Here is a 24,747-nt window from a genome sequence, read left to right as displayed (position 1 = left end):
ATCCAGCCCCCATCCCCAATTCATGCCCCAAACTGTTCTTCACACAGCCTTGTTTTCTTCAGGAGCCCAACTGTGGGGCTGGGCCAGGACTGCAGTGCCCAAGAAACGTCCTCTCTGGCTAGAAACAGGACACTGCTTCAGTCCCCTTATAAAATGTATTCAAGTAGAACTGGACATTCTGTACAAATCATTGGTGCCCAGTTCGTGAGCATTGTGCTCTGTATGCTATCCAGCACATTTTCCTGCTGATCCTCTGGCCTACCCTGTGTTGGGCTGCATAATCCAGTCCCCAAAGCTGCTTGTCAGCTGTGTGAGATGGAAGTATCCTCACAAACTACCCCATGGCCCTCCCTGCCCCAGTCCAGTCCCTCCTAAATGGAGACAGTGGGTAGCCTGGGCACCAAGCCAGGCTTGATTAATGATTGACTTCTTTAATATTTAAACAAAGCTCATCTCCAGCCACTCTGCTCCAGAGATGGCCTTGTTCAACACACACACCTGCTGCCTGGCCTGTTGCCCTGGGGATGGAGCACAAGGCAAACAGCACCTTTCCAGGCTCAGTGGGGGAGGGGCAAATGGGATGGAGAGAGCTGTAGGAGGGCATTTGGGAAATAAGTACTCTAGGGACAAGCTTGAGAAGAGAGAGAGAAGGCCTCTGCTCCTTTCCCTTCTAGCCCTTTCTTTCCAGCCCAGGTCTGCCCACCACAGGGATGCCACGTCCAATATATGTAGGCTCAGAGTTTGGACTGAGGCCCCAAGGCTTAAAATCAGTACCTGTCAGAGATTAGGGAAGTCTTGAGGCAAGTAACATCATAGCAGTAACCACAGAGACGGGGCACTAGGGCTAATGTGGAGTTGGTGGGAGGGTGGTCAAAAGACGGGACTGGCTCTGTCTAGATTAAGGATCTGAACCTAGAAGTTAAGGGTTCAGGGGACAAGAGGGGACTGGGCTAAGATCTCCATGGACCCTACCTCTGCCCCAGGTTCCAAGAAGTCTTCTTGAGCTCTAGCTGAACCCAAGAAATTCCTGCTCTGACTGCAGACTCCACAGCACTCTTGTTTGATGTGTCTGTCAGTGGTCTGATTTTGCTGTGCTGTAGTAATGTCCTTACTTGTCCCCATTACTAGCTGTTAGCTCTGTAAGGGCAGGACACCCATCATCAGGAGTGTGCCTCTGCATAATATCTTTAGCCAGCACAGACCAGAGAACATGGTGGAGACTTGTTGCCTGGCCTGTTGCCGTGTTTGAATGAGAAAGTGAATGAATGAGTATCCCACCGCCCAAGTCCCTCCTCAGAGCTCAGCATCCTGCTCTGAGCCCACGAGAAACAGCCCCACCTTTCCTCCACAGCCAGCCTGCACCCCCAAATAAGGGGCAGCCAGAACAACTCTGCCCCCTTAGGAGGCCACACTTGCAGCCCTCCCATTCCCCAGCCACAGTGGCCAACCAGGCCCCCATCAGGCATTGTGGCTCTGCGTGGCAAAAGCATACCCAGCCCAGGACTCCAAGCCTCTCATCTGGACTCCAGCAAAAACCTCACTGAGCCTCCTTGTCCATCCTCTCTCCCTCACCCGCCATTGTAAAATTTCTTTCACTGGCATATTTCCTTCGTGTCTAATTGCTTAAGAACTTGGTTGTCCATCAATTAAATCTAGATGTTCAAAATGGCATCTGAGGGTCTTTATCAATTCCCCTTTTGTCCAAACCTCACCTCTCCCGTGCCCCAGCTCAGCCCCTTTGCACTGATTCCACCATTGGCCTTTGCCTAAGGTGCATACCCCATTTGAATGCTTGCTTTCCAAGGCCTGACTCAAAACTGTTCACTGGACCCTCTGCAAAGCTCCAAGACCACCGAGATGCTCAGTGAATAGTGATCCCCTTCTCTCCCTACTCTCCAAGAAGCCTCTTTCAATAAACCTCACCCCATCCCCATCTGCTCTTCTAGTGTATTCATTTTCAGTCAATAGTCAGACACTTTATCAGTGGTCACTTGCTAATAGGTGGCTTTAAATCCGTTCTCCCCCTTAAGCAGTGCCTGTATGCTAAGAGCTCTCAGGCCTCTGAAGAAGGTACCTGATTGTATATTTTTTTGTACACCTTCATATGTACTCCTACCCCATGTTCCCAGAGCCAAGCCCACTGAGCTTGCCACTTAGGAGCATGGGCACTGGGCTTCAGCTGGAGGTCACGCAGCAAGAGCGGGTTAAATGTTGTTTAACCGTGAAAGAAACAGTCAGTAAAAGACCACCTGAGGGCTCAAACAACTGCTCCCCCCTCCCTACCCTCCACCTAAAAGACCCGGCCCGGGGACTGCCCTTTGGTAGCGGGAGAGGGTCCGAGAGGGGCTGAGGCCACTGGCCGGTGGGACAGGAGCAGAAAGAAACTCCTGAGAGGAGCCCAGACCCATTCCTGGTGTTGCACTTCTGCCCAGCTCCGCCCCCTAGGAGTCAGGGCCCCGCCCCTGCCCCGTCGGGTCCCGGAGAAGTTGCCCCCGCCCAGCGAACCCCGCCCCGCCGCCGCGCGGCTTATTTCAGCACCGCGGCGCGGACAGCTCCGGGGCCGGCGCCTGGCGGGTGCGGCGCGGCAGCGGCCGGCCTGGTAGGGCCGACCAGGGCAGCAGAGGGTAGGCGCAGGCGGGCAGCCGGGGCACGGAGCCCCGCGGCCCTCTCCGGGGGCTGCGCCCACCCGGAACCGGACGCCACTGAGCCCGAGGACAGGCGGAGACGCAGGGAGCCGGGGCACTGGTGGCTCCGGGCGGAGGCTGCCACAGAAAGATGCCTGTCCGCAGGGGCCACGTCGCGCCCCAAAACACGTACCTGGACACCATCATCCGCAAGTTCGAGGGCCAGAGTGAGTGTATGCGTTGAGGTGGGGGCCGATCTGAACTCCTCGTTCGGTGGCAGGAGTGGCGAGGCCCCTTTACTTACTTTGATTGGAGCAGGGTGGGGGGTACTGACGCTGAATGCAAAATTCTTCTCTTTAATGTCCCCGGACACCTTCTGTTCCAGCGAGCCCCAGTTACCTCAAATGCCAGGCTCTCTTCTGGGGCAGGAGAGGCAGAGGGCAGCGCCTCCCCTCCCCTAAGTTGATTTCTTGGTACCCCAATCACTGACCTTCCCTTCTATCACTGTCCTGCTTCCTCCTCCTGACACCCCCCACACTTCCTCCAGAGGTTTCCTTGATCCCTCCTTTTCACTTCCTGATCCTAGCCACTCTAGTTTTTCTAGGAGCTCTCACCAGGCCTGGGCCCCATCTGTTCACATCCCTGCTCCCTCTTCCTGACTCCCTGCACTGACTCCAGGAAGCCTTGGGCCTCTTTCCCACTTCACTGACCCCATTACTGCCCTGGTCTTCCCACGACCCGAGGCCTGACTTCCCCTCCCCCACTTCTCTGGTCACTGTTCTGATCCCTCATCCTTACCATCACCCTCATGACTTTCAAGAGTTCCATGACCATCCCCCATGACTCTGGCCTCCTAGGTCTTCCCACCCCTGCCAGGCCTGACTTCTCTCCCTCATTCTGGTTACTGCTCTGCTCCCCCATCTAGACACCCCCTCACTGCTACCAAGAATACCTATGATCTTTCCGCCCCCTGTTGCCCAGTCTTGGTTGCCATGGGCTTCCCACATCCCACCCCAGGTCGGAAGTTCCTGATAGCCAATGCGCAGATGGAGAACTGTGCCATCATTTACTGCAACGACGGCTTCTGTGAACTCTTCGGCTACTCCCGAGTGGAGGTTATGCAACGACCCTGCACCTGCGACTTCCTCACAGGCCCCAATACTCCGTGCAGCGCCAAGTCCCGCCTAGCACAGGCCCTGCTGGGGACCGAGGAGTGCAAGGTGGACATCCTCTATTACCGCAAGGATGGTGAGGCTCCCTCGGGCCACAGGTTCTGCAGGGCTGACTCAGCCCCTCTCTTGTCCAGCCGGAGTGGCCATCGGGAGGGCACTGACCCAGGGACAAGAGGCCCCCCAAAATCCTGCTCCTCTCTGCTCCTCAGTTTCCTTATCTGCATGGGGGGAGCAAAGGGCAATGAATACAATGCCTTGTGAGATCCTTTTCCGAAGCTGGGGACCAGGCTGACTCACAGACTGATCCTCACTCCAGGCAGGGTCTCCCGCTCCACCATCCCTCCCCCATGTCCCCAGTCTCCTGGCTGCCCACTCTGTACTGTCAGCCCCAGCTGTCAGGCAGCTGGAATGAAAATTAACCTTTCCTCATCTCCGTCTGCTCTGGGGATTAGAGGAGGAGTCACCCCCTCAATGCCTCTGTGGGCAGGCAAGGCTTGGGGGCTACTGGCTGGGAATCGGGAGTCGACCTGTCTCACCCAGCCCCAGATCCTTGGGGAGATAGAGTCTGGAGTTTGCCCTTGCCCAGAGGCTCCTCCAGTTTGGGATGTTACTGCCAGCCCATGTTTATTGCAAGCAGAACAGAAGCATGGGGCAGGAGCTGAGGACAGAGCTCTGTGGCCCTTTAAGACTCTCCCCCTAGGACCTCAGTGTCTCAGACAGTGGGTGGAAGGGAAGGGAGAGATGAGTGGCAACTAGGATCCTGAAAGTCCTTTTGAAATCACTTAATGGCCCCCCACCCTGGTTCTGCATCAGAATTACCTGGGGCGTGTTTTCCAAAACACACCTTCCCTAGAGAGAGGCTGACTCAGAGGTGTGAGTTGAAACCAAAACAGGTGCATTTGGAGAAATCTCCCTGGCGGTTCTGATGTTCTGCCAAGTTGAGGAACCAGTGGCTTAGATAAATCCCTTCATTTCATGGATGAAGAAACCAAGGCCCAAGACAAAAGAGGGACTTGCCCAAGATCCTACTGTTGGGGTCCAATTTGGGGCCAGAACCCAAGTCTCTGGATTCTTTCCTCGGGATATTTGTTCTGAGTAATCCCAAGAAGGGAGAAAGGACCCCAACTGCCTCTGCTCAGAGGCCAGACTTCTGGAGAAGGCAGGCACGAGAGCCACCTGAGCATAGATAAAGGGCAGGTTCCTTTGGATTGGGACTGAGGGGTACTAAGAACCTGGGTCCTAGGGGCCTGGGGTGTGTGTAGAACATGAATGTAGATGTGAACATGAGCGTGTGTGTGTGTGCATGTTTGTGTTTAAGGGCTTCTAGGGTACTTCACGGGTGGGTCCTGGCTGTCTCCCTGACTGCCTCCTGCTGCTGCCAACCAAGCGGACGCAGGGGTAGTGAACAGGGCTCTAGGAAGAATCTGGCTTAGTTCAGCAGCACTCATGGGGTTCATGAAGTTAGAATATTTTTAAAAGCTGTGACCTCACCTCCTCACATCGTTGCAAGGAGGAGGTGACAGGGGAGTGAGAAGAGTCCTCCAGGAATAGGATGGGACAGCAGGAAAGGGGGAGGGACAACAGGTCCTTCTCTTCGACCCCAGAGCTCTACCTGGGCCCCAGAAGGGTATGGGCTGATCTCAGACTCCTGGGGATGTCAGATCAGGTCTCTTAGCGTCTCCTCAGCACCCTGCATGGGCCTGGGCAGGGGCCAGAGATCAAGACCAGGCTTTGGACCTCTGAGATCAGGAATCAGATCTTCAGAACCCTGCTGGGGTCCGCCAGCCATCAGAAGACACTCCAGGACCTAGTCTTGGAGGCTGGCCCTCTGTGAAAATGGGAAATTACCACATATCTGCTGCCCCCAAATCCCAGCCTATGCCACCCAACCCTAAGCCCCTCTCTGTCCTGTTACCCTTCAACCTACCTGAGAATGGCCTGAAACCCAGAAAAGATAGCTTCTTGGCCTGCATTACCCTAAGGAAAGGATGTGGTGCTCAGATAACTTAATGTTCACCTTATGGTCCACTCTGACCACATGATTCTTTTTTTATCATATTCACATACAACTTTTAGTCCTCCTGACAAGCATCCTAATGGCGATTTCTTCTCTCCTCCAGTCAATACCTCTTCTCACCCCCTCCCCCTGATTCCAGGGAGGTGGAAAAGGGTCCTGACCAGAACTCTAGCTGGTTTATTTATAATCCTCTTTTCCTCTAAAAGGGTAATCCACTGACGGTTCTCCAACTCAAAATGAAAAGTCTGTGTTCATTTATTTCCACATTATACCGCTGCACGGCGTTGGATTCAAAGAAGCCGGGGCACTTGGCAAAAATTACCCTGTGAGACAGGACTCAGAGACCCCTGAGAACCTGACTCTTCCTCCATCTGCCTTTACTAAGGAAAGTAAGAATACAACAGATAAGGAGGAATGGGAACAGTCACAAGACTAGAACTAATGAGAGTCTGGAGGGAGGGATGGAGAGCACTCAGATCTCCCCCACCTCATTGTCTGCCCCCACTGGGCACCCGCTAGAGGAGCCTTAGCCCTGCCTGCCTTTGTCAGGCCCTCTTCACTAATGACCCCAAACCAGAGAGTCTCCTAATCTCCAAGCCACACTGGAGGATGCCTGGGCTCCTCCAGTCCTCAGCTCTGGATGAGGAGGACAGGGTAAGGGCTGAGGTCTGAGGCTCCAGTGTTTTCCACATACTCACTCAATGCATGCCAGAAGCACCAAGCAGGAGGCCACCGTCCCCTGTTACCCTCTTAGTGTCAGCTTTCTACAGCACCAGCTTCTCCCTGAGGGCCCCCTGCAACCCTGGACGGGGTGGGCATAAAGAGATGGGGGTGATAGACAACTAGGAGGCTATGTGGAGGAGGGGCAAGGGCCAGGGGGCAGGGGGTGGGAGCAAAGGGAAACTGAAAGAAGGAGCACATCCAGGAGGCAGAGAAGAGCAGAGAGAAGGGCTGCGTCCCAGGGGGCAGAAAAATCTGCTGCCCTTGGTCAGAGATGAGGTGGGTGCCGGAAGGAGCCCCTGGAAGGGAGAAAAGGCAGAGACTGTGGCTCCCCCTCCAGCAATGAAGCAAGAGCACAGGGACACTGCCACTCCTGGGTACAACCTGGGGCGACACACCCACCTGCTTCTGGTCACCCAGACACAATTACTTGCGAGCAAGGACAGCCTAGGGTCGTGGAAAAAGAATGCTCGGAACTCATCTAAATGCTCACAGCCTCCTGTCTCTGCCCACCCTACAGGCAGCAAGAATGAAGGTCGGGCATGGGATGCCATGCATAGCTCCCCTCCAGCCCTCACTGATATGATGGGTCTTTGGTCTGTTCCCAGCCTCGGTTCTCCAAAGAGAGCATCAGTGGGTGCCACTTGAAGACTGGGCCTCTATGGTCCCCAGCAGCATAGAGAGCCTGGAGGCCCTGCCCAGCTCTGCCCTCTCCCTGCCCTCTCCCAGGCCAGATCTCTGTAGTGCCAGAGAGTGAGGAGACAGTCTGGCTTTGGGGGGGATGTCTCGGACCACTGGCCAATGACACTTCCTGGCTAGGTCCCAGTGTCCAAGGCTCACCGTGTCCCGGGGCTGACAGGAGTGTCAGGTTGTGGTCTGGGAGGCTGAGCCTATAGCCCTGTGAGCCTAGGAGTGGTCACAGAGGCAGGTGGGTGGCTTCTCCTTGGTGTGGATGTCTCCCCCGGGGCCCAGTGCAGCAGCTGACAGATGGGTGCCTGGTGCCTGGGAGTCAGGGAATCTGATCCAGGAGATTCTTGTTCCCAGGGAAGAAGGTGGGAGGGAGGATGAGGGCCGCTCAGCTGTACCCCAGTGCTGATGGTGTGAGGAGGCAGTTTGGGGGAAGAGAGATCCTAATGGACCCCAAAGTAGCAATGCTTCTGCCAACCGGCCTCCCGCCCACTCACATTTACACATTCTTTCATTCTCTCAACCAACACACAACACTTGGGACAGGTACTGGCCCCTCACACATGAGACAGACCCAAACCTGCCCTCAGGGAGGGCAGCTCTGCCTTCTGATTTGCATATTTACTTGAGGCCCCTGCTCTTAGCATCCTGCCCTTTGGGCCTGATACCCACCAACAGTTTGAGCTGATGGACATGGGACCACTGGGTACTAGGGAGAGGGGGCTTATGGGGTACCCACCCACCCTCTCAGCCCATAGGCTGGGCTCTGGGGGTATGTGGTTGTCTTAGCTTTGATTTTTCCCATCCACCTATGTGGGGTGGGGGAGACCCTGAAACCAAGAAAGAACAGAGGGCCAACGGCTAGGTCTAAGCTGCCCAAGAGGGTGTGAGAGTGGCAGAAGGGGGCTGGCCTGTCCCCACACTGCCATCTCTCTCCCTCTCCAGACCCCAGGCCACTGCTCTGCCTGCTCTTCAGTCCCAGCACCTCTGCCTTGGGACCCTGAGCGCCTTCAAGGCCTGGGGCAGCAGCCTGGGCTTCACTCCAGTGTCTTCATCCTGGACCTGTCCCTTCTCCTCTCCAAGCTATTATGTGCTGAGAGCTCAGGGAGCCCCACTTCATGTCCCCTTCCAGCCCTAGCCAGTCAGCTTCTCAGAACCCCAGGCTCTGCAGAATGGAGGAGGGGGTGTATATGTCTGCCCCACCCGAGGATCCACGGGGCACCACCATGGACCTTGAGGCCTAAATTGCCAACTGGCTCCATGCACAGTACTTAGCGTGTTCTCCAAGAGTTCCTTCCAGCATTGAGGGAGTGGGGCATCTTTGTTTGACAGGAATATGAGAGCTGAACCCAGGGCCAGCCAGAGCAACATGGGGTAGAATGCCCAACCTCACTTAATCCACCCCATCTGCTCAGCTTTAATTACAGCAGAAGCAAACCTCAAGGTTAAGCCCTGAGCGGAGGCTGAGTGTGGACTTGGGCCTGATGCTACATTATCTCCCAATGAGCAGCTAAGCTGCTCTCCCCACCTCTACCCTGTGGGTGGGACACCTGCTGGGCAGCATCACCAACCCTCTGCCCAATAGTCCCGTGGCTGCCCTTCACTTGACTTCAACCCAGCCCCCTCCCTGGCTTCCCCTGGCCATGTTACTGCAGGAAAGGATCCCTTCCGTGACCCCTCCCAATGGTGTTTTGCAGCCTCCAGCTTCCGCTGCCTGGTGGACGTGGTGCCCGTGAAGAATGAGGATGGGGCCGTTATCATGTTCATCCTCAACTTCGAGGACCTGGCGCAGCTCCTGGCCAAAAGTGAGCGCCGCAGCCTGTCCCAGTGCCTGCTGTCCCAGAGCTTCCTGGGCTCTGGTGAGGTGGGGTGCAGGTGGTGGTAGGAGGGGTGAGTGGGGGTACCAGATGGGGCAGCTGGTCCCCTGGCCCTGGCTGCTCTGACCCTGGGCCTGCTTGCAGAGGGCTCTCATGGCAGGCCGGGTGCACAGGGGCCTGGCACAGGCAGGGTCAAGTACAGGACCATTGGCCAGATCCCACAGTTCACGCTCAACTTTGTGGAGTTCAACCTGGAGAAGCACCGCTCAGGCTCCACCACGGAGATCGAGATCATTGCACCACACAAGGTGGTGGAGCGGACCCAGAACGTCACCGAGAAGGTCACCCAGGTGCGGGCTGCAGGGCAGGGTGGGCGGGGCTGTGCTGGGCCTCAAGGGTCCCTTCTCAGGCCTGGGGCTGGGGATGGCAGAGGCAGTCAGCTTGTCCAGCTCCCTGGTGTCTGGTCTGAGCCCCAAGCCCCCTGTCCTGCCGGAGTCTGATTCCTTAGACCTAGAGGCCACCATCCTGACGGTAGAACCAGCAGAGGTCGGTATCAACAGAGCCTGTGAATCGTGCCACATCCTAGGTCTGGAGGAGCCTGGGATGGGGGGACACCCAGGCCACCACGGGGGGCCTATTCAAGCCTCTGCTGGTCACAAAAAAGGAGAAGCAGAGAGAGGAGTGTCGGCCATATTGAGGGGAGAAGAGGAAGGATGGAGGGCCCTGTTCCTGTCCCTGTTCCCTACCCCCCCCCAGCCCCCACTCCCAACTGGATCCTCCCCCGCCAGCCAGGCAGAGGGGAGTTGGCCCTGGCATCTTAAACTGTCTTTGAGCAGCTTCCTGGGGATCATGCCCTGAATGCCTCCCTCCCCTTAAGCCCCTCCTCAGCCAGCCCAAGGCCAACCTTCTTGGGTTTTCTGTTTCAGCTGACCCCAATGTGCCTTTGCATGGGGCCTGATGCCCCAGTCCCCCCCACCACCACCACCATTCTAGAGGGAAAAGCAAGAGCCCTGCCTGAGGTTCAGATGACCAGAGTCCTGCCCCTGACTTGCTGTATGACCTTGGACAAATAATCTTATCCCGTTTCTGGGCCCCAGGGCTCTCATGGGGAGAGAGTTGGACTATGTGGTCTCTGAGGACCCTTTTGACATTGAGTAATGCAGTCCCCAGGAGGCATCAAGGGGGGGCTAGGCCAGGCCTGAGCGAGGAAATACAGGTCATGCGGGTGGGAGGCGTGAGGGGGCGTCCACCCAGCTTTCTCTGAGGCTTTGCCTTCATGGGGGATGGGGGCAGTTCTTCTTCCTCCTTTCACCTGTGCCCCCTTTCACTTGTGATGGAGCAGGTGGGATGGAAACTCCCTGTGACCGAGCCCCTTCCCAAACATGAGAACTCTGGGAGGGAAGCATCCCAGACTGCAGGGCTGGGCCCTCAGAGGTCAGGCAGCGTGGCCCAGTGGCCTGGCCACGGGAACCCCGCCGGGGCCACTCACCCCAGGACCCTCAGGTTGGCACAGCGGTGATGGGGGCTGTTAGACTGGAAAGTTGCCCGTGAAGACTGACAGGCCTGGCTGGGGCCTGTGGTCCCTGCGCCACCAACCCACCTGCTCCTATCATGCTCCCCACCCCAGCTAGTCTTGGCTTTACTAGCTCTCCCCGTAAGGGCCCTAAGGTAGGAGAGGTGCCTGACAGAGCTTAGGGGAGGGGGCTGGCATGGGCCCGGAGTAGGGAAGTCACCCGGGCCTCAACCAGGCCTCAGAGGGCTGGGCCCTCACACCTGAGTTCCTACCTCCTGAGGACCCTGCAGCTCTGGGCAACACTGGGAAAGGCCCTCATGCTGGCTTCAGAGGCAGTGGGAAACTAAGGAGGTCTGTGTGGTGGGGGAGAGGGCACCCCTGTCCGGGGGCCCTAAGGAAGTGGACGTTCTCTTCTCATCCACCGCCCCCCCCACCCTCTGAATTCCTGCTGCCTCCCTCCGGCCCTCTGCTTCGGGGTTCCATCATAGTGTGGTCTTGAGCAGCCAGGGAAGAAGAGGAGTAGCTATGGCGGCCCAGACTCTCAGTGCTCATTCAGCTCAGTTGGCTGAGGTCGCTCCCTTTAGTTGAGCCCCCATGTGGACTAAGTGCTGGGGATATAAGATGGCCTATTGTTTAGTGGAGAATAACTGTATTCAGGGGTGTTTACGGGAGACAGGGAGAAAAACCAAGAAAGAGGGTCGGAGGAGGCTTCCTGAGAGGCAGAATAGGAGCTGAGGCCTGAAGGCAGAGTAGGGGGTCACTGTTAGGTGGGAACAGTGTGACCCCTTTTAGGGGTTTAGATGGCTGATCAGGGAGCCACAGGGTGAAACCAGCCCTCTGATGGATCTTCCTTATTGTGACCTCATCTGTTAATGGATCTGGTTTGCAAGGACAGAACCTTGTATTACAGATTTTCTCAAACAGAGGCCATCTGCCAGGGCCTATCCAGCGGTGGTGGTGGGGTCAGTGGGCCACTCCTCAGGCTCCATCCCTGTTGGGGCAATGCCTGACATGGGATGCGTGGGGAGGAGGGATTATGGTAGAACAGCAGGTGCCATTGAGATGCACCATCTCATCTGGAGTTGGTTGTGCTTTGTTATCCATTCGGCTGATGAGGGACCTGAGGCTCATAGAGGTTGTAAAATTTGCCCCAAGACAGTCATATAGCAATATCAGGCCTGGGATCAACCTGGAAGGTCTGGCTGGCTTCAAAACACATGCCCTTCCTGATGCCCCAGCTGTTTCTTGTGTTGGGTAGCTGGCCAGAGCCTGGGCGTGTGGGGCTGGGCCTCGTGACCCTGTGTTGGCCATAGTTTCAGAGGCAGGGGTGGGAGGGGCAGAGAAAAGGGGGCTCAGCTGAAAGTAATGAGCAAAACACCCTGGTACATGTGCAAAGTAGTCGGGGCTTCCTGGTGCCCAGGACCTGTCGAGGGCTCAGATTAGCTACACGACCCCAAGTTTGACTCTTCCCATGGAAGGCTCTGTGAGTTGGCCCCAAGGAGACCCCTCCCTGGCCTAGGCTCCACAGGAATGAAGAGGTTATTCTGGGAGTGACTTGTTCCCATCAGGAATCCTGACTACTGGGAACCTCCCAAACCCACCAGAGAGGATCGAACCTCCAGCTACCCCTTCGATCTAGGTTCTTCTCTGGAACATGCCCACAGATGACGCTGAGCCTGGTTCTCCTCTGCCCTCCCCCCTCCCCCAGCCCTGTCTCCACTCCAGGCTGGCCCGTTTGTGAGGGAGCTGGTGAGCTTCCAGCCCGGGGTCACTAGGCAACAGAGCTGCATCCTTCCCCCTGTATCCTGTCTCCTCTCTGCACTTACTCCCAACACACCTGTCCCCTTATGTATTTGCCTCACACACGCTCTACCCCATCTTTGCTTCATCCCCTCTGCCCTCCACAGCCCTCAACACCCACCCTCTCCCAGATCCCCCTCCCCAGGCCTCACCCTGGAGTCTTCATCCCTCCCAGACCTGTCTCACTAGTCATGGACACCCTGCTGACTGCCCTACGGCCCCCACCCCCAGGTCCTGTCCCTGGGCGCCGACGTGCTGCCGGAGTACAAGCTGCAGGCACCACGCATCCACCGGGGGACCCTCCTGCACTATAGCCCCTTCAAGGCCATGTGGGACTGGCTCATCCTGCTGCTGGTCATCTACACAGCTGTCTTCACACCCTACTCGGCCGCCTTTCTGCTCAGTGACCAGGACGAGTCTCAACGCGTGGACTGCGGCTACACCTGTAGTCCACTCACTGTGGTGGACCTCATCGTAGACATCATGTTCATTGTGGACATTGTCATCAACTTCCGCACCACCTATGTCAACACCAACGACGAGGTGGTCAGCCACCCTCGCCGCATTGCCGTCCACTACTTCAAAGGCTGGTTCCTCATTGACATGGTGGCCGCCATCCCCTTCGACCTGCTCATCTTCCGCACTGGCTCCGATGAGGTGAGCACACCCCATTCAGGCCAGCTGCTGTGGCCATCCCCTGTGTCCCAGCACTTTGGCCTCCCAGCCCCATGGTCCTGGGTGCAGAGAGCACCTGGCATTGACTACCTTTGCCAAAGCAGGTGGGGGTAGAAAGGGGGCCTCAAACATGTGTTGTCCCCTAGCCCCAGAGAAGGATCAGCCAAGGCTGTACCCTAGGCCTGGATGCCCTCCTTATGCTCCAGGATTCTGCCCTCTCTGGGATGGGCACTTCTGTAGTCCCAGCCCCTTGTGCTGGCTTCTAAAGCACACTTACCCTGGAGTCGGAAAGGGAATCCACAGGCAGCTTCCGCAAGGCAGCCTGACCCCTCTGTCATCCCCAGACCCTCCACTATGCCCACTCGCTTCCTACAGCTGACATGAAGGTATTTGAAGGCTCTTCTCATGGCTCCTAGTCCCACGATGTCCTTTTGCCCCACCTCCTTGAGATCAGCTTTCCATTCAAATCAGCTCTGCCTTCTGTGTACCAGCCACCCCCTCAACGGCCTGTCCAGCAGGAGGGATCCTTCATCACTCCCTGCTCCCATGCCCACCCACTTCCAGCCAATCTCTTCCCTTCCTCTCCACCCCCACTGCCCTGCCAGAACACTGAGCGGCCCCCTTACTGACCTCTGCCCCAGCCCTGCACCTGCCAGTGTCACCCCTCCACACAGAAGCCAGGACCAGTTTCAGATACTTTATCTGAGACTATAGAACCTTCAGTGGCTTCCCAGTGGTTTGAAATAAAAGCCAAACTCTTTTTGGACCTTGAGGCCCACAGAAGCAGCCCCTGCCCACCTACCTTCCAGGCTTGTCTCTCACCACTCCACCATCTTCCACCCTGCACTCCACACGGCAACACTGCACTTGGTTTCCCACGCGGGCTGTGATGTTTCACGCCTCCACGCCTTGCTTGGCTCATTCTACTCCCTGTGCCTAGAATGCCTTTCCCTCTGCCTCCTGTCTGCCTGCAGACTCAGCCTCATCTCTCAAGATTCAGCTCGTGGGTCACCTCCTCTATGAAGCCTCCCCTACCCTGCACCATAGAATTGACCTCTCTTTTCTCTGCGCTCCCCTGGACTTCTGTCCTCACAACCATAACACTGTTTGGGGCTTTAGGCTGAGAGCTCCTTAAGGTCCTCCACTGTGCTGCACTGTGCTGCACTGTCCAAGAGCCCAGAGCAGCTTCTCTATAAGTGTTTGTTGAATGACTGTGTGACCGTATGCACAAGTGAACAAATGTGGCCCTAAGTGCAACCTTTCCAGGGCTGACCCTTGGCTCCATGGCCCCCTCCCTGCCCCTCCAGACCACAACCCTGATTGGGCTGCTGAAAACGGCGAGGCTTCTGCGGCTGGTGCGCGTGGCACGGAAGCTGGACCGCTACTCTGAGTACGGGGCAGCTGTACTTTTCCTGCTCATGTGCACATTTGCGCTCATTGCACACTGGCTGGCCTGCATCTGGTATGCCATCGGCAACGTGGAGCGGCCCTACCTGGAGCCCAAGATCGGCTGGCTGGACAGCCTGGGCGCGCAGCTCGGCAAGCGCTACAATGGCAGTGACCCAGCCTCCGGCCCCTCGGTGCAGGACAAGTATGTCACGGCCCTCTACTTCACCTTCAGCAGCCTTACCAGCGTGGGCTTCGGCAATGTCTCACCCAACACCAACTCTGAGAAGGTCTTCTCTATTTGCGTCATGCTCATCGGCTGTGAGTGCCACCTCATGCCCAGGCCTTACCCGTGGCATTCAATTTTTGTTTCTTAATGAGACATAACACAGTAATGTTGTGTGTGATGGGCAAATACTAAGCATGTGGCACAAGGGAATTTTGCATATGTTCACCCAAGATACACAAAATTTAACACACGCACAGCCCTTGCTCTGTGCCAGGTACCAGGACCAGCTCCATTATTTGCAGGGCCCTGTACAAAATGAAAATGTGGGGACCATAAACAGTCTTAAAAAGTCTTAAGGATTTCCAGAATGGTGACAGCAGAGCCAGGAACCAAGCATGGGGCCCTTCTTAGCACAGGTCACACACCCATGAAGCTGGCCCCCCAGGCATTTTTGTAAGTGCTTGCCAAAGGTGCATGCTTCGTGTTCATCACTACCTGGTGGGGGCCATGTTACAAGCCCAGTGTCCAGACCAGGGAGACTGACGTCTTAACTTGCCAAGGATTACACAGAGACCCAATTTTCTCGCAGGGGGTCAGCTCCTCCGGCTGTGTGTGCCCCAGGCCCTGCACTGTGCTGCCTGCTTCCCAAGACCCCTCGTCTAGCAACACAAGAGTCAGTGTGGAATTTTACACGTAGATTAAGTTGTCATGTTCAGAGTAGAGATGTGAAAGCCCAGAGAAACAAAAACAAGAAAAAAAAATGGGTGAAAACAGAGACCAAGAGTTTTCCCTTTATTATACCTTTTCTTTTCTTTTCTTTTCTTTTCTTTTCTTTTCTTTTCTTTTTTACAACTTGAAGGAGGAAAACAAATCTGTACTAAGAAAATCATTGCCCTAGTTCTCAGGAGTCTGGCCTCTGGGCCCAGGAAGGTGCCAAGAGACACAGCACAGAGGGAGGAAGGCAGGAAGCCCAGGGCCTTTTGTCCCTCTGTGTGCCCTGGCGCTGTTCTGGGCGCTCTGACTTGGCTCTGGACAGAGGGGCCCCTGATCAGAGGGCTCCTAGGGAGAAGGAGGTCTGGGGCAGGCCCTGGGGTGCTGTGGCCTGGTGGGGCTACAGAGGAGCTCACTCCCCGCACCCCCGCTTCCTCACCCCAGCCCTCATGTACGCCAGCATCTTTGGCAACGTGTCAGCCATCATCCAGCGCCTGTACTCGGGCACTGCGCGCTACCACACGCAGATGTTACGTGTCAAGGAGTTCATCCGCTTCCACCAGATTCCAAACCCGCTGCGGCAGCGCCTGGAAGAGTACTTCCAGCATGCCTGGTCCTACACCAACGGCATTGACATGAACGCGGTGAGTCCCCGCCGCCCGACCTCGGGTGGGGCAGGCGATCCAGCTCAAGTCCCAGCTCTGGCTAAATGCCCCCCGGGGGGAGGCTGGGGTCCCCTGGGCACAGGGCACCCCCAGCACCCTCCCCACCCGTTCCCCACCCCCGCCCCGGTCTCCCAGGCCCAGGCCCAGGCCCAGCCGCATCCCGCTGGACGCGGCCGCCCCCCGCTGGACGCGGCCGCCCCCCTCGCAGGTGCTGAAAGGCTTCCCCGAGTGCCTGCAGGCCGACATCTGCCTGCACCTGCACCGGGCGCTGCTGCAGCACTGCCCTGCCTTCCGCGGAGCCAGCAAGGGCTGCCTGCGCGCGCTGGCCGTCAAGTTCAAGACGACCCACGCACCGCCGGGAGACACGCTGGTTCACCTCGGCGACGTGCTCTCCACGCTCTACTTCATCTCCCGTGGCTCCATCGAGATCTTGCGCGACGACGTGGTCGTGGCCATCCTAGGTGGGTCGGGCAGGGAGGGCCAGACCGGTATGGGTGGGTGGGGTGGAAGCAGAGATGTCCTGCCTGGACTTCTCCATTCCTAAACGATGGTGGCATCTTTTACTGGCCTGCCATGTGCACATGCACGGTGGCAAGCTTTTTTTTCCCCCGCCTACCCAGCCCACTGAATCCTTAAAACAAACCTCTACCATAGGTTCCATTTTTCCTGATAGGGAAGTAGAGTCTCAGAGAGGTCATGCTGACAAGTGGCCAGACAGGGATTCCAGGGCTATGTGTCTGACTCTGAAGTCCGAGAAGGCTCCTACCTTCTTCCACTCTTGGGGAACTCAGTGTGAGAGGGCAAAGGTTTGTCTTGGGTGGAGGGAGGACCCCAGTCTCATTCACTGCTGCTACAGGGACAGCTAGACCCTTTGGAGGAAGGATATGAGCACTGGACAGGGGACAGATTTGGGGGCATGCTCAGCCTCTGCTACTTACCAACCATGTGACCTTGGGCAGGTCACTTCACCTCTCTGAGATGATTCTCATCTTTCTTGCCTTCTCCCTGACTTCAGCCCACCCCAAGACTCTGATTAGGATGTCAGCCTCTCCTTCCTTTGGTCTCCGTGGCTGGGCTCTCTTCCAACCCCACTGGACAGGCCCTCTCCAGTTCCTCTGCTCAGTCCTCTCCCTTTGGTCTGCCCTCAGCTGGTGTCCACCAAGTGTGGGCTCTGCTTTCTTTTCCTCACCCAATACCCTCACCTGAGCTACCTCCTTGCTCCCATGCTCTCCGCCTCATCTATCCGCAAGTACCCGCAGAGCTCTGTCCTGGCCCCAATCTCTCCTTGGACCAGAATATTCCATTCCTTCCTGGGTATGGCCGCCCTATATTCCACAGGCAGAACAAACAACATGTCTGTGTCTGAAATCATCATCTTTCCTCAAAAGCTGCTCCTTCAGAATCCCCATCACTGTGAACTGTTCGTTGTTGGGGTCAGAGATCTGGGAGTCAACCAGGGGAGCATCCTTCTTTTCCCTGCCCCACCCCCACCATCCAGGCAACCACAGACTCCTGTGTGTTACTCTCATTAATACTTCTCTGTCCCACCCCTGTCTCCTTGTCCCTGCCTGGCCCCAGCCTGCATCGCGTCCTCCCTGGGCACATGTCAAGAGCTCCTTTCCTGTGTCCCTGCATGTGGTCTACCCCCATACTCCATCTTCACCTTCTGCCAGTGACCTGAAATTCACATCTGTGCATATTCCTCTTCTGCTCAAAATCTTCTCATGGTTCCCCATGACCCTCAGGACACATGTAAACCCCTGATCACAGCATGCACAGTCCTCCCCAATCTGACCTCCCTAAATCCTGCCACCCTCCCCCCTGGTACTTCATGCTGCAGCCATCCAAACTACTTAGAGTGCTTTAACCTGCAGTCTCTGTCACACCTCCCTGCCTTTGCACATGTTGCCACTCTGCTCGGAGCACCTGCCTGGCAGACCCTGGTCATCCTTCAAGACTTGAGTTCAAGCCATGGGCTCCTCTTTGAGACATTCCCTCCCTCCCAGCCTACTTTAGAAGTGCCATCCAAGTGGGAAGGATGATAATTCTATTTAATAATGAAGAAGCTAGTCCAATCTAAGTTTCAGTTAGAGACCTGAAATCCTCTCATTTTGTCCTGAGTGAAAATGTACATTAGAGCATAATCCTTCACCTACTGGATAACCATCATTTTATAATGCTGCCCAGATTCCGAGCTTATGAATTTCATATGTGACTCTGGCAAGTCCCTTCCCTCCTTGGACCTCAGTCCCCTCCTCTTGAGTGACCTTTGATCCTGTTCTCTTGGACAACAGGTCTTGGCTTCCATGCATCATTGTCCTGGTCATATTGCCAGGCTGAGGGGCTGGACTTCCCTGTGGGGAGTGGACGTCAGGCAATCATGGCACCCCAGCCCTGGACCCTCTGTCTGCCCTCACTGTGCAGCACACAGCTGTTTCTTCTGCTCTGATTGCCCTTCTCCTGGGGGCCCAGCCCTCATTGTCACAACCCAGCCCCCACTTCACATCTTCTGTAAGCACCCCCTCCTTTCCTCAACTATCCCTGGTAGATTGAGCCCCTCCTCCTCCTCGGCCCTTAGCTCTTGGTTCTCCCCTGTCCTAGGGCTCTGGAGATGATGTATAAACTAGTTGGTGGCTTAGGTGCCTGTCTTGTGGGGCTTTGGGGGCTCTTTGTGGGTGGGATAACATCTTATTCATATTATATCCTGTGGCCAGCACGGTGGGCCTGGCACCAGGAGGGACTCCTACCCTCGCCACATGCCCCAAGTGTCACCAGCCTATGTCCACCCTGGGACATCCGTCCCCCCCAACACCTGGCACCAACCTGTCGGGTGCTTCTTGCTATTTGAGGCAGTTTCTCAAGCAACACATCTGTTCCTCTGGACAGTCCAGTGGGGCAGGCAAGGCAGATATGGTTATACCCATTTTAGAGATGAGAACAGTGGGGTCCAAAGAGGGGAAGGGACTTCCCCAGGCTTCCTCTGCCAGGGCCATACCGGTTACCTGGCCCCACAGTAGGCTGTGGAAACACAAAGACACAGAAGCCTGAGGCCTTGCCCTGGGGGCAGCAGGGGGCCCCTGGCCCTGGGTTCTCTGAACTCACAGCACCCCCAGGCTGAGGAGCAAGGAAGAGGTTGAGCAGGTAGCCTTTAGTGTCCCTTCCTGCCCACTGTCTCCTGGAGTGGAGGGGTGGATAGGGGCAGTACCAAAGAACACGGAAAATAGGAAGGGGGCAGCTTCTGATAGAGGGTGGTCCTGAGGAGAATGGAGACTGGTATTGGGGGAGACCCACATGCTGGGACAGTATGTGCTCTCTGCAGAGTTCAGAGAACAAAGGAAAAGGCAGGTCTCACCTCCAACCCCTCCCCACCCCCAGCCAGCACATCTAGCCTTGTCCCCAGAGCTTGATCCTGAGCACCAAGCCCCAGCCTGGCAGGATCCCTGAAATTGGCAGGGTGGGGGGGCGGTAGTTCATGATCAAGGGCCCCTCAGGGAGGCTTTTCCAAGGAGAGCTTGGAGCCAGACCCTGGAGAGACCCCTGCCCCTCTGGCTGGCAGGAAAGAATGACATCTTTGGGGAGCCCATTAGCCTTCACGCCCAGCCGGGCAAGTCCAGTGCAGATGTGCGGGCCCTGACCTACTGTGACCTGCACAAGATCCAGCGGGCAGACCTGCTGGAGGTGCTGGATATGTACCCTGCGTTTGCAGACAGCTTCTGGAGTAAGCTGGAAGTCACCTTCAACCTGCGGGACGTGAGTCTGGGCTGGGTGGGCCTGGGAGGGGAGTGGCCCTCGGCCAGCTGGTAATGGGCAATGGAGTCTGCTGAGCACTTGGCCTGCCTGGCCTGAGGGGACCCACCCGACCACCTTCCTTCTTTTTAACCCCATCCCGCATACTTTACTGTAATTTCTTCTGTGTCTGCTGTGGCCAACATAATGCCAAGTATGATGATAGCTACCAATTTTTGAGCACCAACTCGGCTTCATTTACATGATCTCATTTAGTCTTCTCTTTGCACAGAGTGTTATTTCCCCCACTTTCTAGATGAAGAAACTGGGGGTCAGAGAGGACGAATACATTGACCAAAGCCATACCGCCATACAGAAAGCCATACTTTCAAATGCAGAGCCAAAGAGTGACTCAAGTTTGTGCGACTCTACAGCTGAGGCTTTTTCCACCCCGTGGCACCCAGCTGGAAAGGGGGCGATGTCTGGCATCCAGGGGCTCACAGTGCCAGGTCCCAGGGGTGTAAATGAGTGATAGAGCAGCCTCTCCTCACAAGCTTATCACTCAGTGAAAGAGACTAAAACAACTCAGGGAAAATAAAGAGCCTCATAGTTAAATAACCAAGGAAGTCACGAGGATGTGTGGGGAGACCAAATTTCTGTGGAGCTCAGGGTTACGAAGGAGTGGGACAACAGTACAGACTGGAAGTGCCCAGAAGGGGCTGTATGGACAGGGGGGTCTGGAATCAGCTAGTGCAAAGGAGGGAGCAGGCGTGCCTGGCAGGGGCAGCAGGGGCTGAGGCCCTGGCACTGAGCCCCCCACCCCCAGCCTCAGGAGGAGGGGCTCTGCTGGCTCAAGCCCCACGCCCAGCTTCTGGAGGGTGGCGCTGAGGCAGGTTTTCTTCCTGTGGACAGCCATCCCCACCCTGTCCGTTCTGCTCTTCTCCCCACCACCGGTCTCTCCTCTCCCCACCTGATCTGTCTAGGAGACATCTTGTAAGGACCCTGCCTTGGGGGCTCTAGCCCCTAGGAGCCATCAGATGGCCCAAGTGCTCAGTGGCTGGACCCTAGGGCAAGACAGATGTGGTCTCCATGGCCTGGGCATCTGTAGCCCCTGGGTACCCCCAAGTTTCATAGTGCCAAGAGGGTGGTCTGCCAAGGGTGCTGCTGAGGGTATCCTGGATGGATTGGGGATTCCAGACCCAGTCTCCTCAGAGGAAACTCCCCAGTAGCCAAAGCTAAGGACGGGAGCACCAGGGCATTCAGGAAAGGGAGGACTGCAAGAACAGCTCCTCTGTCCCCCTCCCCCCGCACCCCACCAAATCTTGCTGCTCAAGGCTGCCTCTCCTAAGACTCTTGGTGGGTGGGGGGTGGGGGCTGCACATCTCTAAGCCCCTGTTAATCTCCTGCCCACCAGCACAGCAGAGAACCTGCAGGAAGCTTCCCGGAGCATCAGGGGAAGCCCAGCCACCTGTTACCACTTTCTTTCCTAGTTGTCTCAAGGGCAACGGGAGCGGGCGTGGTGCAGGGGAGAAAAAAGAGACCCTGTCCCAGCTTTGGTACCTGTTACTTGATGCTCTTGTTCCCCACAAGGCAGGTGGGGGTTTGCAGTCATCACCCCAGCCAGTTCTAGGCACCCAAGACCACCAAGGCTTCTTCCTCGGTGACAACCAGTCAGGTAAGCAAAGCCAGCCTCCACCAGTGTCAGCCCCAGCCCAGCCTGAAGCCCCTGACCAGGCCTCCTACCCCTTTCAGGTCCTTCCTGATCTGCGTCACTTTGGGAGAGACCTCCCTAGCCCCTTGATGAGAGGAGAGGGGCTCCCTCTCCGAGGCTCAGTAATAGACACCCTTATCTCCTTCCTGCCCCCGTGTGCTCAGAGCCTGAGTGAGGGCTGTCCCCAGGGGTGGATACAAGCCAGCCCCCTGGGGTTTCACATCAAGGCACCAGGGGAGCGGCTGGGCTGCAGCTCTCTGGACAGTGAGGCCAGGGCTGGACTGTCCCCACCCAGTCAGCGCCCCCAAGCCGGGGCCCCAGTCCCCTTCCCAGGGTTACAGCTTTCTGGGAACTGGAAGCCAGACCTCTGTGGGGATAGGACCTTGTACTCCAGGGCACCCAGGTAAGGAGATCCACTGGATCTGCTGGCTCAAGCCCCATGTGTTCCCATGGCAGTTAGGGGAAGGGGATGGGCTCTGCTCCAGGTCGTGCCTGTGGAACCAGCCAGACTGAAGCTCAGGCTTCCCTTTCCCTCCTGCAGCCACAGCCCCTTCCCTGAGCATCTCAGATGCATCTGGCCTCTGGCCAGAGTTGCTGCAGCAAGTGCCCCCCAGGCCAAGGCACAGCTCCCCTAACCCTCAGGGAGACCCAGACTGCTGGTCTCGGGAGCTAGGCTCCAGGCTAGAGCATCTCCAGGCCCAGATGAACAGGTGAGTGTCCTGTGGGCCAGGGATGGGGGTGGCTGCAGAGAGCAGGCCCAGCAGTGGGCTAGGCACGGGTGCCCCCTCTTGGTGGCTCAGGGACATCACTGGGTACCCTGTGGGTTTTAGAATGGTTAGCCCCATTTAGCTGCAGGTCTTCCCTTCCCTATGTCACTAAGCCCAGTTCCTTGGATGGCTTGTCCTAACAAACCCCAAAACAGGCCAAGGGAGCCTTTTTGGAAGAGGGGCATAACCTCGTGCAGAAACAAATTCTGTGGACCCTTGGAAAGGTGGTGTGGCCTGTGGATGGCAGGGCTGTGGTGGTAGAGTAAGGGCTTGGGGCATTAGTCCTGGGCTCCTAACCTGGCTCTGCAACTGACCAGCAAGAATGTGGACAAGTTACTTAACTATTCGGAGCCTCTGTTTGCCCTTTTATGAAATAGGGATAATCAGAATACCCATACCAAAGCTCCCTTATGAGGGCTAAATGAGGTGTGCACACTGCCTGGTCACTGTTATTATTGAAGTCAGTGCCAAGGGAAATTTTGGCAGGGGCTGTGGATTGTAGCAGGGAAGTAGCTTCAGGGAGGTCCCAGGCTGCCATTCTATCCAGCAGGAATGGCATGCAGGCTACAAAATTGAGAACTGCCTCAGGACCTGAACGGCTCTCCCTTACCCTGATGCTGACTCTGACCCTGACCTTGACTGTGGGGTTCTGTGTGGCAGGTTGGAGTCGCGCGTGTCCTCAGACCTCAGCCGCATCCTACAGCTCCTTCAGCAGCCCCCGCCCCAGGGTCACACTGGCTACATTCTGGGAGCCCCTTCCTCCGATGACCTGGCCTTGTTTCCTGTAGTCTCAGCCACTCAGAGTCCAGGCACTAGTCTGCCCCAGGGCGGTCTGACCCCTGAACAGGTGAGCAGATGAAGGGATCCCCAAGGGCTTTCCTGGAGGCAACTGCATGTCTGCCCCACCCTGAACTTGGTCTCAATGTGGCATCAAGCCCAGAGCCTCTGTGGCCAGAGAGCAGCTGTTGCTTCTGCTGTCCTCCTTTATATCCTGACAAGCAGCCTGGACAGGTGGTGGCAAAGCCCAGATTGCAACCATAGACCCCACAGCTGGGACAAGGGCAACAGGACACAGCTCCTGCCAGTTCCCATCCCTGAAATTGGTGGCCTCCCCCTTTCTTGCCCACCCCCATCCCCCAGGTCCCAAGCTGTGGTGACTTGAACAAGTATAGGCCGACGCAAAGGAACTCCTCCTCCAGGATGCCTCCACTGGCCGTGGCAACAGACAAAATTTTCACAGTATCCTCAGAACAGGAGCAGCTTAAGGGGCTCCTGTCACCCCTGGCCTCACCTCTTCATCCCCTGGAGGTACAGGGACTCGTCTGTGGTCCCCGCTTTCCTTCCCTTCCTGAACGCCTCGGCCAGGTCCCCCAGCAGCTGGAGTTCCAGAGACATGGCTCAGATCCTGGATTGGCAGGGAGTTAGAGCCACTGGACCCCAAGATAAAAGATACCATGAGGGGATTGAAGGTGGGCGAGAGTGAAGGATTTGGGGGAGGCAGACAGCTGCCAAATGGGCCTCTGAAAATCATTCTCCTACTGCAGCTACAAACTGCCAACCCAAGTGACCCACAAAGGCATGGGTGAAGAGGCTCAGGACTTTGCCAGACTCCTCTAGGGCTCTGTTTAGACGGTAGGCCTGGTGGAGGGTGGGTGAGGCGTGGGGGTAGGGGTAGCTTACAGGACAGAGGTGTCACTGAAGAAAGAAATTTCTGATCTGCATGAAAACCTTGCTCTCAGCTGGGTACTATCACCTTGCGGCTCAGAACTATCTACCGCTTCACGGCTCAGCACCCAAGGTTAGTGAGACCTCCTGCCAAGAGCCTTTGAACTAGCTGGGGATGAAAGTGTCTTCTGTAGTGGACACATCAGGGCACAGAGCTCCAGCCCCCAGCCACTCCACCCCTCATGGTTCTGTGATGACCGTTGGGGCTCTACCGGGCAGTGGAACATCTCACAGCTAATAAAGTCTGCACATTTCATGTTGGGCTGGGTGCGTTACTTACCCAAGGGTCATCTGTCCTTGATCGTGCTGTGAGTCCAACATCTGTGGTCTTCTTCAAGTCCCTCCCACAAGGATATGTGTGTTGGGAACCTCAAGGTGCTCTGCTGGGCGCAGGAGGCCCAGGAGCATGGGGCTTCTAGCCAGGCTGGGGTAAAGGGAATTGGAGAGGCTCTGACTTGGTCACCATCAAGAATCATGACAACAGCAAACACTTCCATAATGCTCCCCCTGTGCCATGCCCCTGCTGACATTTCTGCAGATACTAGTTCACTAAGCCTCACCACAACCCTGTGGGGTCGGTATTGTTGGCCTCATTTCAGAGATGAGGGATCAGAAGCAGTGAGAGGCTAAGAAATTTATGCAAGCATGAGGGGGACGTCTGGGGTGCCAGTGCCTGCCTGCTTCCTGATCTAGGAGATGGGGACGTGAGTGTATTTCATATTGTGAAAATATGTGTACTTCTCTCTGTAAATTATACTTCAATTAAAAAAAAAAAAGGAGTCTTGGGGCGCCTGGGTGGCTC

General features: G+C 56.4%; 1 protein-coding gene across 1 annotated transcript; it reads left to right on the top strand.

Annotated features, from left to right (window-relative positions):
* The first annotated feature begins 2,775 nt into the window (after window positions 1-2,775).
* Window positions 2,776-23,645, top strand: KCNH6 (potassium voltage-gated channel subfamily H member 6). The gene is made up of 13 exons (XM_028087540.1): window positions 2,776-2,851; window positions 3,642-3,872; window positions 8,918-9,079; window positions 9,182-9,387; window positions 12,582-13,007; window positions 14,333-14,732; window positions 15,796-15,995; window positions 16,225-16,477; window positions 19,573-19,766; window positions 21,333-21,417; window positions 21,995-22,163; window positions 22,881-23,067; window positions 23,361-23,645. The coding sequence occupies exons 1-13, from the start codon at window positions 2,776-2,778 to the stop codon at window positions 23,643-23,645; spliced, it is 2,874 nt and encodes a 957-aa protein (XP_027943341.1).
* Window positions 23,646-24,747: the final 1,102 nt, after the last annotated feature.

The sequence above is a fragment of the Eumetopias jubatus genome, unplaced genomic scaffold (assembly GCF_037043125.1).
Source record: "Eumetopias jubatus isolate StellerSeaLion01/CBP00866 unplaced genomic scaffold, mEumJub1_p1.0 scaffold_10, whole genome shotgun sequence".
Taxonomy (NCBI): Eukaryota; Metazoa; Chordata; class Mammalia; order Carnivora; family Otariidae; genus Eumetopias; species Eumetopias jubatus.
This window is presented reverse-complemented; position numbering and strand designations above follow the sequence as displayed.